This window comes from Solea solea, chromosome 7, assembly GCF_958295425.1.
Source record: "Solea solea chromosome 7, fSolSol10.1, whole genome shotgun sequence".
Taxonomy (NCBI): Eukaryota; Metazoa; Chordata; class Actinopteri; order Pleuronectiformes; family Soleidae; genus Solea; species Solea solea.
This window is the reverse complement of record NC_081140.1, coordinates 1,188,579-1,204,120: the sequence shown is the minus strand read 5'-3', so window position 1 is coordinate 1,204,120 and position 15,542 is coordinate 1,188,579. Positions and strand designations below refer to the sequence as shown.

Genomic DNA, 15,542 nt, shown 5'->3' with positions numbered 1-15,542 from the left:
CTAGAGATGCATGTGGTGAAGCTTCTGATCACCAACAGAAATGTATTCTAATGCCACGTGTAACACACACACACACACAAACTTTCACACCTACGGCCAGTTTAGAGAAGTGTTTCCCAAACTTGACCCACTGTTAATCCATCTTCTACCACTTTATCCTCCACAGGAGGGTCCAGGGGGAGCTGTGCCAATCTCAGCTGACGTAGGGTGATAGGCGGAGTCACACCCTGGACAGATCACCCGTCCATCACAGGGACACATAGAGACAAACAACAATTCACTCTCACACTTAACTCACAATTTAGAGTGTCCAGTTTACCTAATCCTCATATTGCATGTTTTGGACTGTGAGAAGCCGGAGAACCCGGAGGAAACCCACACACACACGTGGAGAACATGCAGAAAGACCCTTGTTCTGACCGGATTGTGAACCCACGTCTTCTTGTTGCAAAGCCAGGTACTAAGAATAGTTCCTGGTACCTGGTACCAGAATAGTACCTGGTACTAAGAATAGTTCCTGGTACCTGGTACCAGAATAGTACCTGGTACTAAGAATAGTACCTGGTACTAAGAATAGTTCCTGGTACCTGGTACCAGAATAGTACCTGGTACCAGAATAGTACCTGGTACTAAGAATAGTTCATGGTACCTGGTACCAGAATAGTACCTGGTACCAGAATAGTACCAGGTACTAAGAATAGTACCTGGTACCTGGTACTAAGAATAGTACCTAGTACTAAGAATAGTACCTGGTACCTGGTACTAAGAATAGTACCTAGTACTAAGAATAGTACCTGGTACCTGGTACTAAGAATAGTACCTGGTACCTGGTACTAAGAATAGTACCTGGTACCTGGTACTAAGAATAGTACCTAGTACTAAGAATAGTACCTGGTACCAGAATAGTACCTGGTACTAAGAATAGTACCTGGTACCTGGTACTTAGAATAGTACCTGGTACCTGGTACCAGAATAGTACCTGGTACCTGGTACTTAGAATAGTACCTGGTACCAGAATAGTACCTGGTACCTGGTACCAGAATAGTACCTGGTACCTGGTACTAAGAATAGTACCTGGTACCTGGTACCAGGTACCTGGTACCAGAATAGTACCTGATACCTGGTACTAAGAATAGTAACTGGTACTGGGTACCTGGTACCTGGTACCAGAATAGTACCTGGTACCTGGTACCAGAATAGTACCTGGTAGAGACGTCCGACACAGAAATCAAGGCAAACAGCGCTGAACTGTAGATCAGTTAAACTACTTAACAATCCTAAAAACGTGGGTTAATCTCCAACAACTCCATGAGTCTGGTGTATTTAGCGACAGCATATTTTGAAATACACCTTTAGCTTATTTCAAAACTGGGATTTGAACCGGTGACCTTCTTACTGAGAGGCAGAAGTGTTAGCCGCCAAACCTGCTAAATAAATGAATAACATCATAGATGATCATACACCATTCTGACTTTTCTATTCAAAATATTGTGGCTTTAATGTCAGAATTCTTCTTATTGCATTATGATGTTTACGAGTAAACAATGAATGGATGTTTGAGTTTGTGCAGAGTTAATGAAATGTAACACAGGCGCCTCCTCACTGGCCCTTTAACGCTCCACGGAGGCGGAGAACAGCAGGCCACTTCCGGTGGGTAAAGACAAAAACAGAGAGAGGAGAACCACGACCTGTGTCAGAGAGGAGGAGGAGGAGAACGACCTGTGTCAGAGAGGAGGAGAACCACGACCTGTGTCAGAGAGGAGGAGGAGAACGACCTGTGTCAGAGAGGAGGAGAACGACCTGTGTCAGAGAGGAGGAGAACCACGACCTGTGTCAGAGAGGAGGAGAACCACGACCTGTGTCAGAGAGGAGGAGAACCACGACCTGTGTCAGAGAGGAGGAGGAGGAGAACCACGACCTGTGTCAGAGAGGAGGAGGAGGAGAACGACCTGTGTCAGAGAGGAGGAGAACCACGACCTGTGTCAGAGAGGAGGAAACTGTGCGGAGTCAACACACGCGCGCGCGCGCACACACACACACACACACACACACACAGACAGACATGGTGAAGATCAGTTTTCAGCCTGTCGCGGGACAGAAAGTGGAGAAGGAGAATGATGGCGACAAGACTGAAATCCTCATCCCACATCCACTGGTGAGTCAAAGCCTGTTTACTCTTATTGTTGTTTGGGTTCACTGGTTGTTGTTATATAATGACGCCGCAGCAGCAGTAACATCAGTAACAGCAGCAGCAGCATCAGCAGCAGTAACATCAGTAACAGCAGCAGCAGCAGTAACAGCAGCAGTAGCAACAGCAGCATCAGTAACAACAGCAGCAGCAGCAGCAGCAGTAACATCAGCAGCAGTAGCAACAGCAGCATCAGTAACAACAGCAGCAGCAGCAGCAGCAGCAGTAACATCAGTAGCAGCAGCAGCAGCAGCAGTAACAGCAGCAGCAGCAGCAGTAACATCAGCAGCAGCAGCAACAGCAGCAGCATCAGTGTGCACCTGCACAGCCATGCAGGACATGTGTGACATCATCATCATCATCCTCCTCATCCTCTCTGCTCAAACAAAAACATGTCACTGCAGCGTCGCACTGGTAGCGCAAGTTCACACACACACACACACACACACACACACACACACACACACACACACATAAACAGCAGTTCATCAGACAGGAGGAAAGGCTTTGTGCTTATTAATGATAATATTGTTATTAATAATAATAATAATAATAATAATTATAATAATAAGTGACATGAAGGATGATTTGTCTAAATAAATAAAGAAGAAGCAGAGATGAATCAGAGGGAAATGTAAGAATAGCAGGGTTTATAAAATGGCAGAAGTGTTGTTGAGGTGTGATTCACAGCTGTGGACTCTTCTACTTCATCATCACACTGTCTGTGTCCTGCTCTCATGCACATGTCCCAGCCTCAGTGCCCTGGTGCAGCAGCAGCAGCAGCAGCAGCAGCAGCAGCAGCAGCAGCAGCAGCAGCAATATAACCTATTCCAATCATAAAGTCAAACATGATAAAGAATAAGTCAAGTGTCACACTGACCTTAACAATCCTGTCTAAAACCTTATCACCATATACTTCTGAAAATAGAATTCAACATCGATATACAGCTCAATATAAATCATATCAACATTTCTGTATGAATAATATGTGGATATTGTAGTGTGAGGAGATCATGAGGAGATCATGAGGAGATCATGAGGAGGATGGAAGTGTTACATGATTACCTTTCGTTTCAGAGAACACCTGCTTTGTTTCTTTGGCTTTTTAATGTCATATAAATGTATTCACCCCAAACATCACAGATATGGTCATTAAATGACGCTCAGTGGCTCAGTGGCTCCTGACTCGGCTGCACCTTTAAGAGTGTTTGAGGTCTGTGTAACAAAACAGAGACACGTTGAGAGAGCAGATATCTGGACGTTGTTCCTGATCAAACATTATCATTGTTATTCCTCGTGTGAAGAGTGAAATGAATCAGTGTGATGAGAGTAACTTCACAGAAAAACAACCATTTTCTCTGCTTGTTTTTCACGATGAACGCCTAAAACGATGCTATTGCTGAAGCTGTTTGTGTATTTGTGTAACTACGCGAGACCTCCTGATTCAGAGGAGTCCGGGTCTTGCAAGCCTGGTTTTCCGTGGAGAAAGCCGCCAATCTACCCTCACAATGACTCTGAAGCTGTTCAATTATATCCTGCGTGGTTCAGCTTTAACATAAATCATTAGTGCTGAAACTGTAACGGCGTCTCGTGTCGCACTCTCAGCAGGAAAGAGAGAACACAAAGAACTGTCGTCTTATTTCTGTTCATCATTGGAGGAATAGCTCTGTTCTCAATGAATGAATGAATGAATGAATGAATGACTGACTGCCTCTTCATCATTTTCTACAATAAACTGAAAATGCATTTCTGTCATTGGTCCTTCATAGAACCACAGCTCTGACCACACACACACACACACACACACACACTGATTCTCTTCCACTCTCATGTGTAGTGAGTGACACCCGCCATCACAGTGTAGGCGTGGCAGCAGACGAGCTGCGAGACTGGAGGTGTGTCTCCAGTCTCCTTCCTCTGACTCACTCACTGTTGCCAGTGCTCGCTTTAACATTGATTCAAGATTCTGTGTCAATTGTCACTTATTAGTTTGGGTTAACTGCTCGTCACGGTGAGGAGGAGGAGGAGGAGGAGGAGGAGGAGGAGGAGGAGGAGGATCATGTGATAACAGAGTACAAGACCAAAGTCATTCAGATTCATGATGATAATAATAATAATGATGATATTATAATTATTGTTATCATTTTTTAAAGGGAAACAGATGAAGACATCTGTTCATAATCTACCTTGATTTAATCTGGATTATTGTGAAGTATTGTTTTTAGTGTCTGTCTGTCTGTCTGTCTGTCGGTCTGTCGGTCTGTCGGTCTGTCTGTCTGTCTGTCTGTGTTTCCACACTTGCACCGACAGAGGCTTGTTGCCTTGTTTTGTAACTGGAGGGTTTCTAGGTCAAAAGGCTGGGGTACATCTGAGAGCCTCATGTAGAAGATGGATGGACATTTTGATTGTGATATATATTATATATTATATATTGTTATATATTGTCTAACTGAACCCTTTTTGAAGTTTTAATATGTGTGTGTGTGTGTTTTCCAGGATGAGGAGGAGCTGGTCCTGCCGCTGCGTCCCAGGAAGCCTCTCCTGAACGGCCTGTGCTGCCTGACGTTCGGTCTGGTCGTGTTCATGGCTGGTCTGGTCCTCGCCTCCATTTATGTCTACCGCTACTACTTTATACCCCACGTAAGACCTTGTGTTAAATGTTATCCTTAAAGTGGAGCTGAATGTCAACTGTCTGGGACCCCGAGTAGAGAGGTACTAGTTTTGGAGTCAAGAGTGTGTGCGTGATGGCATATTGTTTAGCGGTGCAACGGCTCACTCCCCCACGGTTCGGCACGCACGTGAACCGTGGAATCATTGGTTGAAATTGGTTATGAAAAAAAAGCGGGTTATGTGTTATGTCATGTGAACGCCGTCTACAAACGGGAGCGGGAAAAAAGCTTCTCCCCGTGGCGTTTAAGCAGCCCTTTCCCGCCGGCTCACACCACGCTAAAGCTGTTACTGACATGTTTACAGCTGCAGATATGAGGCAGAACAAAGGCTTTAAAAATATGGTAAAGGTGCTTGAGCCATGGTACCAGATACCTTTCACGGAGCTTCATTATGAAGATCGTACCAGAACTGCTGCCCTCACCACAGACCAGCATGGCTAGGCTCAGCTCGGCACGGCTGGGCACGGCTCTACATGGTCTGGTATGTTTTCCATTACTCTAGTACCTCGTCAACGTGGGCAAGTTGCACTGAATCATTGGACTCAGTTGATTCCAAAGATTTGTTCACAGAATGGTTCAGTACTTCCTGCATGACCGGAGCACAGACTCTGTCTGACACAGTCACTGACACAGTCACTGACCTGTGCTTTCAGCAGTGCAGTCTCTAAACACACCAGACTCCTAAATATTGTTATGTATATCAATATAAATATAAATGTCAATATAAATATTGACATTTTAGACGTTTCCTTGCTAAATGTTGGAGATGAACGCATGTTTTCAGGATTTTTAACTCTTTTAACTGATCTACAGTTCGGCATTGTTCACTTTGAGTCTTGTGTCAGACGTCGCGCTCGTAACTCTTCCAGTGACGACGTCACATTTAGTATCAGCTCAGCTCTCTTGGAACCTCACAAGAGAAGGTACTCAAACATGAGCAGGTACTCGAACATGAGCAGGTACTCAAACAGAGCAGGTACTCAAACATGAGCAGGTACTCGAACATGAGCAGGTACTCAAACAGAGCAGGTACTCAAACATGAGCAGGTACTCAAACAGAGCAGGTACTCAAACATGAGCAGGTACTCGAACATGAACAGGTACTCAAGCAGAGCAGGTATTCAAACAGAGCAGGTACTCAAACAGAGCAAATACTCAAACATGAGCAGGTACTCAAACATGAGCAGGTACTCAAACAGAGCAGGTACTCAAACATGAGCAGGTACTCAAACAGAGCAGGTACTCAAAAAGAGGTTTGTGTGCATTTGATAGTGAACTAAGGCGAGCATGTGTACACGTATAAGTGGTTTGATATGAACATAAGAACCGCGGGTTGCCAGGCCTGGTGTAGAAAACAAAGACTTCACTTTGAAGGTATGTCAAACCCTCAAGGCAGTGTGGTTTTCATCAACGATGACGATGAATTTTCGTTGACGCGACGAGAATGGACGTAAATGTCAGTGTGTGGTTTGTCAGACTATCAAAGTGCACAACATTTCTGCTTATTGTGCACGTAACCTGTCAATCAAAACCTAAAAATGACTTGGTCCGTGTTTCAAGACGATTGATGCTCCTCGCCCTGATGATGCAACGTGGAGCACTGAGGACAGTCTGCTCCGATCGACAGTTGCGCCAGGGGCAGGCAGGTGGGAGAAGCTGCAGCGAGTGCACATGTCTGCGGCCCTGGGAAGCGGCGAGGTCCGGCGAGGGGTTCGCTGTAATCACCTCCGCCCCGAGCCCTTCCAAACCGATCTAGAGTCGGTCGCGGCGCACCACAGGCGGAGGAAATTTCATGTCAAACTTATGTGTGACACTGTTGTATGATGAAGTCGGCATCAATTCATGAAAAAAAACTGTTGAAAAGTTGAAATATGGAGATTAAAGGTTTCTGCCCAAGAGTAATCTCCAATACGTATTGACCTAAATGGATTTGTTAAAACACTGTACTACTTCTTTTACTATCACATACAGAAATGACTAAAACGTGACTAAAACTATCACATACAGAAATGACTAAAACGTGACTAAAACTATCACATATAGAAATGACTAAAACGTGACTAAAACGATCACATATAGAAATGACTAAAACGTGACTAAAACTATCACATATAGAAATTACTAAAATGTGACTAAAACTATCACATATAGAAATGACTAAAACGTGACTAAAACTATCACATAAAGAAATGACTAAAACGTGACTAAAACGATCACATATAGAAATGACTAAAACGTGACTAAAACGATCACATATAGAAATGACTAAAACGTGACTGAAACGATCACATACAGAAATGACTAAAACGTGACTAAAACTATCACATATACAAATGACTAAAACGTGACTAAAACTATCACATATAGAAATGACTAAAACGTGACTAAAACGATCACATATAGAAATGACTAAAACGTGACTAAAACTATCACATATAGAAATGACTAAAACGTGACTAAAACGATCACATATAGAAATCACTAAAACGTGACTAAAACGATCACATATAGAAATGACTAAAACGTGACTAAAACGATCACATATAGAAATGACTAAAACGTGACTAAAACGATCACATATAGAAATGACTAAAACGTGACTGAAACGATCACATACAGAAATGACTAAAACGTGACTAAAACTATCACATATAAAAATGACTAAAACGTGACTAAAACGATCACATATAGAAATGACTAAAACATGACTAAAACGATCACATATAGAAATGACTAAAACGATCACATATAGAAATGACTAAAACGTGACTAAAGCTATCACATATAGAAATGACTAAAACGTGACTAAAACTATCACATATAGAAATGACTAAAATTTGACTAAAACTATCACATATACAAATGACTAAAACGTGACTAAAACTATCACATATAGAAATGACTAAAATTTGACTAAAACTATCACATATACAAATGACTAAAATTTGACTAAAACTATCACATATAGAAATGACTAAAACGATCACATATAGAAATGACTAAAACGTGACTAAAACTATCACATATAGAAATGACTTAAACGTGACTAAAACGATCACATATAGAAATGACTAAAAGGTGACTAAAACGATCACATATAGAAATGACTAAAACGTGACTAAAACGATCACATATAGAAATGACTAAAACGTGAATAAAACTATCACATATAGAAATGACTAAAATTTGACTAAAACTATCACATATAGAAATGACTAAAACTATCACATATAGAAATGACTAAAACGTGACAAAAACGTGACTAAAACTATCACATATAGAAATTACTAAAACGTGACAAAAACGTGACTAAAACTATCACATATAGAAATGACTAAAACGTGACAAACTATCACATATAGAAATCACTAAAACGTGACTAAAACTATCACATATAGAAATGACTAAAACGTGACTAAAACTATCACATACAGAAATGACTAAAACGTGACTAAAACTATCACATAGAAATGACTAAAACGTGACTAAAACTATCACATATAGAAATTACTAAAACGTGACTAAAACTATCACATATAGAAATGACTAAAACGTGACTAAAACGATCACATATAGAAATGACTAAAACGTGACTAAAACTATCACATATAGAAATGACTAAAACGTGACTAAAACGATCACATATAGAAATCACTAAAACGTGACTAAAACTATCACATATAGAAATGACTAAAACTATCACATATAGAAATGACTAAAACGTGACTAAAACGATCACATATAGAAATGACTAAAACGTGACTGAAACGATCACATACAGAAATGACTAAAACGTGACTAAAACTATCACATATAAAAATGACTAAAACGTGACTAAAACGATCACATATAGAAATGACTAAAACATGACTAAAACGATCACATATAGAAATGACTAAAACGATCACATATAGAAATGACTAAAACGTGACTAAAGCTATCACATATAGAAATGACTAAAACGTGACTAAAACTATCACATATAGAAATGACTAAAATTTGACTAAAACTATCACATATACAAATGACTAAAATTTGACTAAAACTATCACATATATAAATGACTAAAACGTGACTAAAACTATCACATATAGAAATGACTAAAACGATCACATATAGAAATGACTAAAACGTGACTAAAACTATCACATATAGAAATGACTTAAACGTGACTAAAACGATCACATATAGAAATGACTAAAACGTGACTAAAACTATCACATATAGAAATGACTAAAACGTGACTAAAACGATCACATATAGAAATGACTAAAACGTGACTAAAACGATCACATATAGAAATGACTAAAACGTGACTAAAACTATCACATATAGAAATGACTAAAATTTGACTAAAACTATCACATATAGAAATGACTAAAACTATCACATATAGAAATGACTAAAACGTGACAAAAACGTGACTAAAACTATCACATATAGAAATGACTAAAACGTGACAAACTATCACATATAGAAATCACTAAAACGTGACTAAAACTATCACATATAGAAATGACTAAAACGTGACTAAAACTATCACATATAGAAATGACTAAAACGTGACTAAAACTATCACATATAGAAATCACTAAAACGTGACTAAAACTATCACATATAGAAATGACTAAAACGTGATTACTATATCACATATAGAAATGACTAAAACGTGACTAAAACTATCACATATAGAAATCACTAAAACGTGACTAAAACTATCACATATAGAAATGACTAAAACATGACTAAAACGATCACATAGAAATGACTAAAACGTGACTAAAGATATCACATATAGAAATGACTAAAATGTGACTAAAACTATCACATATAGAAATGACTAAAACGTGACTGAAACGATCACATATAGAAATGACTAAAACGTGACTAAAACTATCACATATAGAAATGACTAAAACGTGACAAAAACGTGACTAAAACTATCACATATAGAAATGACTAAAACGTGACAAACTATCACATATAGAAATCACTAAAACGTGACTAAAACTATCACATATAGAAATGACTAAAACGTGACTAAAACTATCACATATAGAAATGACTAAAACGTGACTAAAACTATCACATATAGAAATCACTAAAACGTGACTAAAACTATCACATATAGAAATGACTAAAACGTGATTACTATATCACATATAGAAATGACTAAAACGTGACTAAAACTATCACATATAGAAATCACTAAAACGTGACTAAAACTATCACATATAGAAATGACTAAAACATGACTAAAACGATCACATAGAAATGACTAAAACGTGACTAAAGATATCACATATAGAAATGACTAAAACGTGACTAAAACTATCACATATAGAAATGACTAAAATTTGACTAAAACTATCACATATACAAATGACTAAAATGTGACTAAAACTATCACATATAGAAATGACTAAAACTATCACATATAGAAATGACTAAAACGTGACTAAAACGTGACTAAAACGTGACTAAAACTATCACATATAGAAATGACTAAAACGTGACTAAAACGTGACTAAAACTATCACATATAGAAACGACTAAAACGTGACTAAAACTATCACATATAGAAATGACTAAAACGTGACTAAAACGTGACTAAAACTATCACATATAGAAATGACTAAGAAACAACACTGCCTCAAGGTAACTTTTTTCTTGGATTTGCTCGTGTTAATGACTCTTCTCTGATTTCCTGAGGACAGAACATGATCACACAGCAACTCTTTGTTGGGAATGAATTGAAAATCAATTTTTTTGTCTCGAATCGTGACACAAGGAATCGGAATCAAATTGAAGTGTTAGATTGTGAGAAACAGAGACATCACAATGTGTCTGCTCTCAGTTCTACAGGCATATTGAAGAAATCCCTCCTTCTGTGTGTGTGTGTGTGTGATGCAGATCCCAGAGGAGAACCTGTTCCACTGCAGGGTTCTGTATGAAGACCCCGCGTATGCTCCACTGCGAGGGCGTCAAGAGCTGGAGGAGAACGTCGGCATCTACCTGTCAGACAACTACGAGAAGATCACTGTGCCTGTGCCTCACTTTGGAGGCAACGACCCTGCCGACATCATCCATGACTTCCACAGAGTGAGTTCATGTTTACACAGAGAACACACGGTGGTCACGTATGATCAGGACCAGGATTTAGTTTGAAGTGTGGTTGTATGAGGTCCTGACACAGGAACCAGACTGTGGTTGCTTTAGTTTGTGTTCACCTGGACAAGTATGTTCAAATGACCTCAGGGTTTGAAAGTCTTCATCGAAACACATTTGTGTGGAGCTTTTCTATCATACGGTTCCAGCACTACTCGACTCTACTCTTTGGTATCAGACTCGTGGTTCTCCATGCCTTCGTTGTGGGTTAGGTCGTGTGAAACTCTCTCTGGATCCTCTCTTTGTGCTCGCTGTAACGCACTCGCTGGTTTTATTCTTGTTTTGGACGCGGTGAATCTTCACATTACAGGATGGTCTTAGCTCGCGTGGAACCTCTTCAGAGGAGGTACTAAAATAAAAGCACCAGGTACTAACCCCCTAACGGTCGAGCCGAGTAGTGCTACAACTGTTTAATGGAAAAGCTCCATTGGTGACACAAGCTTTATCAAAGGAGGCAGGAGGAGAGCGGCATGACTGACAGCAGCGTCCACAGCTAACAGCGGCTGAATCATGACTGCTTTCTCTCTCAGGGACTGACGGCCTATCATGACATTGCTCTGGACAAGTGCTACGTGATTGAGCTCAACACCACCATCGTGATGCCTCCACGTAACCTGTGGGAGCTTCTTATCAATGTCAAGGTAACAGCAGCCTTCACGGTCTATCCCAGACTCTGTAGGTGTGTAATTAATAATAATAATAATAATATTATAAATAACAATTTATAATTGATTAAAATGAACACATGAACACTGAGGGCTGAGTGGCTGACGCTGTATCAAACATCAACATGAAGAAGCCTTTCACAGGCACAAATAACATCATTTAAATGTTTTATTTCTTCAAATCTATCGCACATATTTGAGTAATTTCCAACTAACATTACAATTACAAAAGTGAATCTGAATAACATCAGTAATTATACTGAATGACCTTTCACCTGCAGTACCGTCACAGCTCAGTAGGGGGCTGCGGCCCAGACTTTTGGAATCACGATCTAAAGGAATGGCACTTTAGAAGCTATATTGAAGTATTGATTTGTAACACTGAAGGGAAATAAAATATCAGTGAAAGCCCTGATACTGATACAGTACTGAGTATCGGCTCCGATGCTGTGCTTGTGTACTTGCAGAGTTACTGTGTGCAGACGTGTTTGTGAAACACAGAAGTCGAGCAGACTGTGACCTGTGTAACCTGTGCTCTGTTAGACGAGCACAAGACACCACACACACTAAATATCAACTATTATTTAAGTAATTACTGGAGATAAAAGCTGAAACACTGATCTGTTGTCAAAGTTTCCGCTACTTTTGGAGGAGCCGTAGCAATAATATGTAATATGGTGTTCTGTTCTCTGATGACATGTTTCTGTGTTTCTGTTACAGAAGGGAACGTACTTGCCTCAGACTTACATCATCCATGAAGACATGGTGGTGACTGGCAGAGTGCACAACATGCGTCAGCTGGGACCCTTCATCTACCGCCTGTGCAGCGGCAAGGACACGTACCGGCTGAGCCGCCGGGTGACGCGCAGGCGTGAGTGGATTTAAACACCTGAAGTCACCTGAAGTCACCTGAAGTCACCTGACACGCTGACACTGTGACCTCACTGACCCTCTCTCTGTTTCCCCTCACAGGCATCAACAGGCGCGAGACCAAGGACTGCCGCCACATCCGTCACTTTGAGAACACGTTTGTGGTGGAGACGGTGATCTGTGACGAAGCATGAGCGTCTGCAGCACACTGCGGTGCATCCCTGTTTGTTTGTTTTATTATTTTATTTATTATTTTATTTTCACTGACTCAACTGTTGGTTCATCACAGGATTTTCCATGTAGCAAAGATAATGAATCACCAGTTGAAGAAGAAAGTTCTCTTGCTCTGTAGGGAGTGTTCTGTTGGTAACTGTTGCTGTGAGAGGCCACTGTTCTGTTTCTCCTCTCTGACCCTGGAGGTTTGCAAACAGCATGCAGCCTTGTCCTCCCTCCTCCTTTGTCCTCCCTCCTCCTTTGTCCTCCCTCCTCCTCTCAGTCATGTAACCCGTTGCTTGCCTTGCGTCTTCATTCTCTTGCCTGTTGCTTCTTTGCAATTTTTTACAGTTTGGTCATTTCCTTTCCAAGCCTCATCACATCCTGTCGTAGAGCTGCACAGGGCATTAGACCATTAGACCATTAGACCATTAGATCGTCTCATGTGTGAATAGCTCTTATTGATTTATTGTGATTTTTTTTGCAAAACATTGGACGTGTTTTTCTTGCATGTGTTAAACCTATAAGGCAGAAAAGTGAACAGTTAGAATCATTTGTTAAGCGATGTTTAAAGCCTTAGTCCAGACAGTGGGCTAAAGTCACTACTCCTGAAAGGAAGCATATAATACATGTTAGTTCAACTAAACCCACTCTGATGTGTGTATTTTGTCTGTGTGTGTGAATAAAGTAGTGACACATGTCATCACGTGTTTCTATGAGCTGAGCACATGTGAGTGTTTAAATATCAGCTTTATAAATGTTTGCACTTACGTTTATACAGTTAGAGTTTTTCTCAGTGGCTTTGCTTCATTTCTCAAATCATCCGTCATATTTGCAAAAAGCAGTGAGTGCATTTGTCAAAACAACACAGAATGTATGACCTCAGAATGAGAAATCAGTGTCAGAGTGTTTCATCCATTCTCTACCTCTTTATCCTCCAAATGAGGCTCATGGGAAGCTGGAGCCAGTCCCAGGTGACAGGGTGAAAGGGGCGGGTACACCCGGGACAAGTCCAAAGTTGCTTGCAGGGCGTTCACACCTTTGGTTAATAATTCATAGAGTCCAGTGAAGCATCTCAGTGCTGCTGTTAATCAGCCACTTCTTCAGTCATAGGGTCTATGGCACCTACTGTACTGGATCCAAACTTAAAGCCACCTTTATTTATTTATTTATTTATTTATATGTTTATTTGGGTCATGACATTTAGATCACTCATCACACAGCAGTGCAGTTCACACAATACACATAACCGAAAGGGAATTATCATTATATATCATTATACCTGCTTAGAACGTCAGATAAGAACCTGGTCTCAACCCCACTCATGGAATGTGATGTTACTACTGCATTTATCAATGTTTTGTAGAATATCAGTCATGAGTAAATGACTGATATTCTACAAAACATTGATAAATGCAGTGGTTGTAGTCATTTGCATAAACATAGAAGTGTTTCCCTGGGTATATAATATAATTAACTTTAGACACGGAGGAATTATCAGTAACAAGTGGAATATTTAATCCCAATAGTCTGCTCCAGTCTTATGGACAATAGTAAGAAATGCAGCCTGTAACCGTGTGTTAGACTGTGGGAGAAAACCCATCTGTTTGTTTTCTGTGAGTCATTTAAGTTTATGTGTGAAGATTCTCTACAGTTACTGTAACTGTGTCTGTGTGTCTGTCCCTCGACCTACTGAAGTCAATAAATAATAACAAACACAAGAGGAGTGAGATATTCTAATTTAATAAAGATCAATACAGACAATAAAATAGATTCAAATAACACCACTTTTAAATCTGTTTTAATAAATCATCTCATTACTGACAATGTGTAACTGAAACTTGTTTACATGAAGAAGATTACGTTAGTTTAAATGAGTCGACTCCTCCCATATTCCCAGAAGCTCAGGCTGAGGAGGAGTAGCAGCCATTTTCAATACTAGATTATTAATCAAGCCTAATTAATCTGGATATTCATGGTTTGAAAGCCTTATTCTTAATCTATCTCATCCTAGTTGGAAATCACAGAAACCAATGATGATAGTCACAGTTTATCGTCCACCTGCACCTTATTCAGAGTTCCTATCAGAGTTCTCTGAGTTCTTATCTGAGTTAGTGCTTAAGACAGATCAAATCATAATTGTAGGGGATTTCAACATCCATGTAGATGTTGACCGTGATAGTCTTAGCTGCGCATTTAACTCGCTGTTGGAATCAATAGGTTTTATTCAACACGTTAATAAACCAACTCATTGCCTTAATCACACCCTCGACCTTGTTTTAACTTATGGTATTGATATTGATAACTTAAACATAGTTCCTCAAAACCCTCTCCTTACTGATCATTATTTACTCACATTTAATTGTACAATAATGAACTACAATAACATAAATAAGAAATACTGTCTGATAATAATATGAATACATTTAAAGAGACAGTGCAACCTTTATTTAACTCGTGCCATATGTCAGTACATCTGAAGGTACCTTTTGTGATTTTACTCCCGCCCTCATAGATAACCTTGTTGATAGTACAGCAGCCTCACTGCGTACTACATTAGATTGTGTTGCCCCTCTGAAAAAGAAGGTGGTGAATCAGATGAGACGAGCACCATGGTTTAACTCCAATACTCGTGCTCTTAAACAGACGTTACGTAGATTAGAAAGAAAATGGCGTTCCAATAACCTAGAGGAATTTTATATAGCCTGGAAAGATGGTTTTGTAGCCCATTTAAAAAAGCCCTACACAAAGCTAGAGTTGCCTATTATT

General features: G+C 39.8%; 1 protein-coding gene across 1 annotated transcript; it reads left to right on the top strand.

Moving 5' to 3' along the window:
- Positions 1 to 1,821: 1,821 nt before the first annotated feature.
- On the top strand, positions 1,822 to 13,476 carry LOC131463096 (integral membrane protein 2C-like). Its single transcript, XM_058634786.1, has 6 exons — positions 1,822 to 2,155; positions 4,685 to 4,828; positions 10,771 to 10,959; positions 11,556 to 11,666; positions 12,411 to 12,561; positions 12,663 to 13,476. Exons 1-6 carry the CDS (start codon positions 2,063 to 2,065, stop codon positions 12,752 to 12,754), a joined length of 780 nt encoding a protein of 259 aa, XP_058490769.1. The 5' UTR covers positions 1,822 to 2,062; the 3' UTR covers positions 12,755 to 13,476.
- The last annotated feature ends 2,066 nt before the right edge of the window (positions 13,477 to 15,542 follow it).

Coding starts and splice junctions, on each gene's coding strand:
- LOC131463096 (XM_058634786.1), top strand. CDS start 2,063: ATGGTGAAGATCAGTTTTCAGCCTGTCGCGGGACAGAAAGTGGAGAAG. Junction 2,156..4,684: donor TCCTCATCCCACATCCACTG/GTGAGTCAAAGC, acceptor TGTGTTTTCCAG/GATGAGGAGGAGCTGGTCCT. Junction 4,829..10,770: donor GCTACTACTTTATACCCCAC/GTAAGACCTTGT, acceptor TGTGTGATGCAG/ATCCCAGAGGAGAACCTGTT.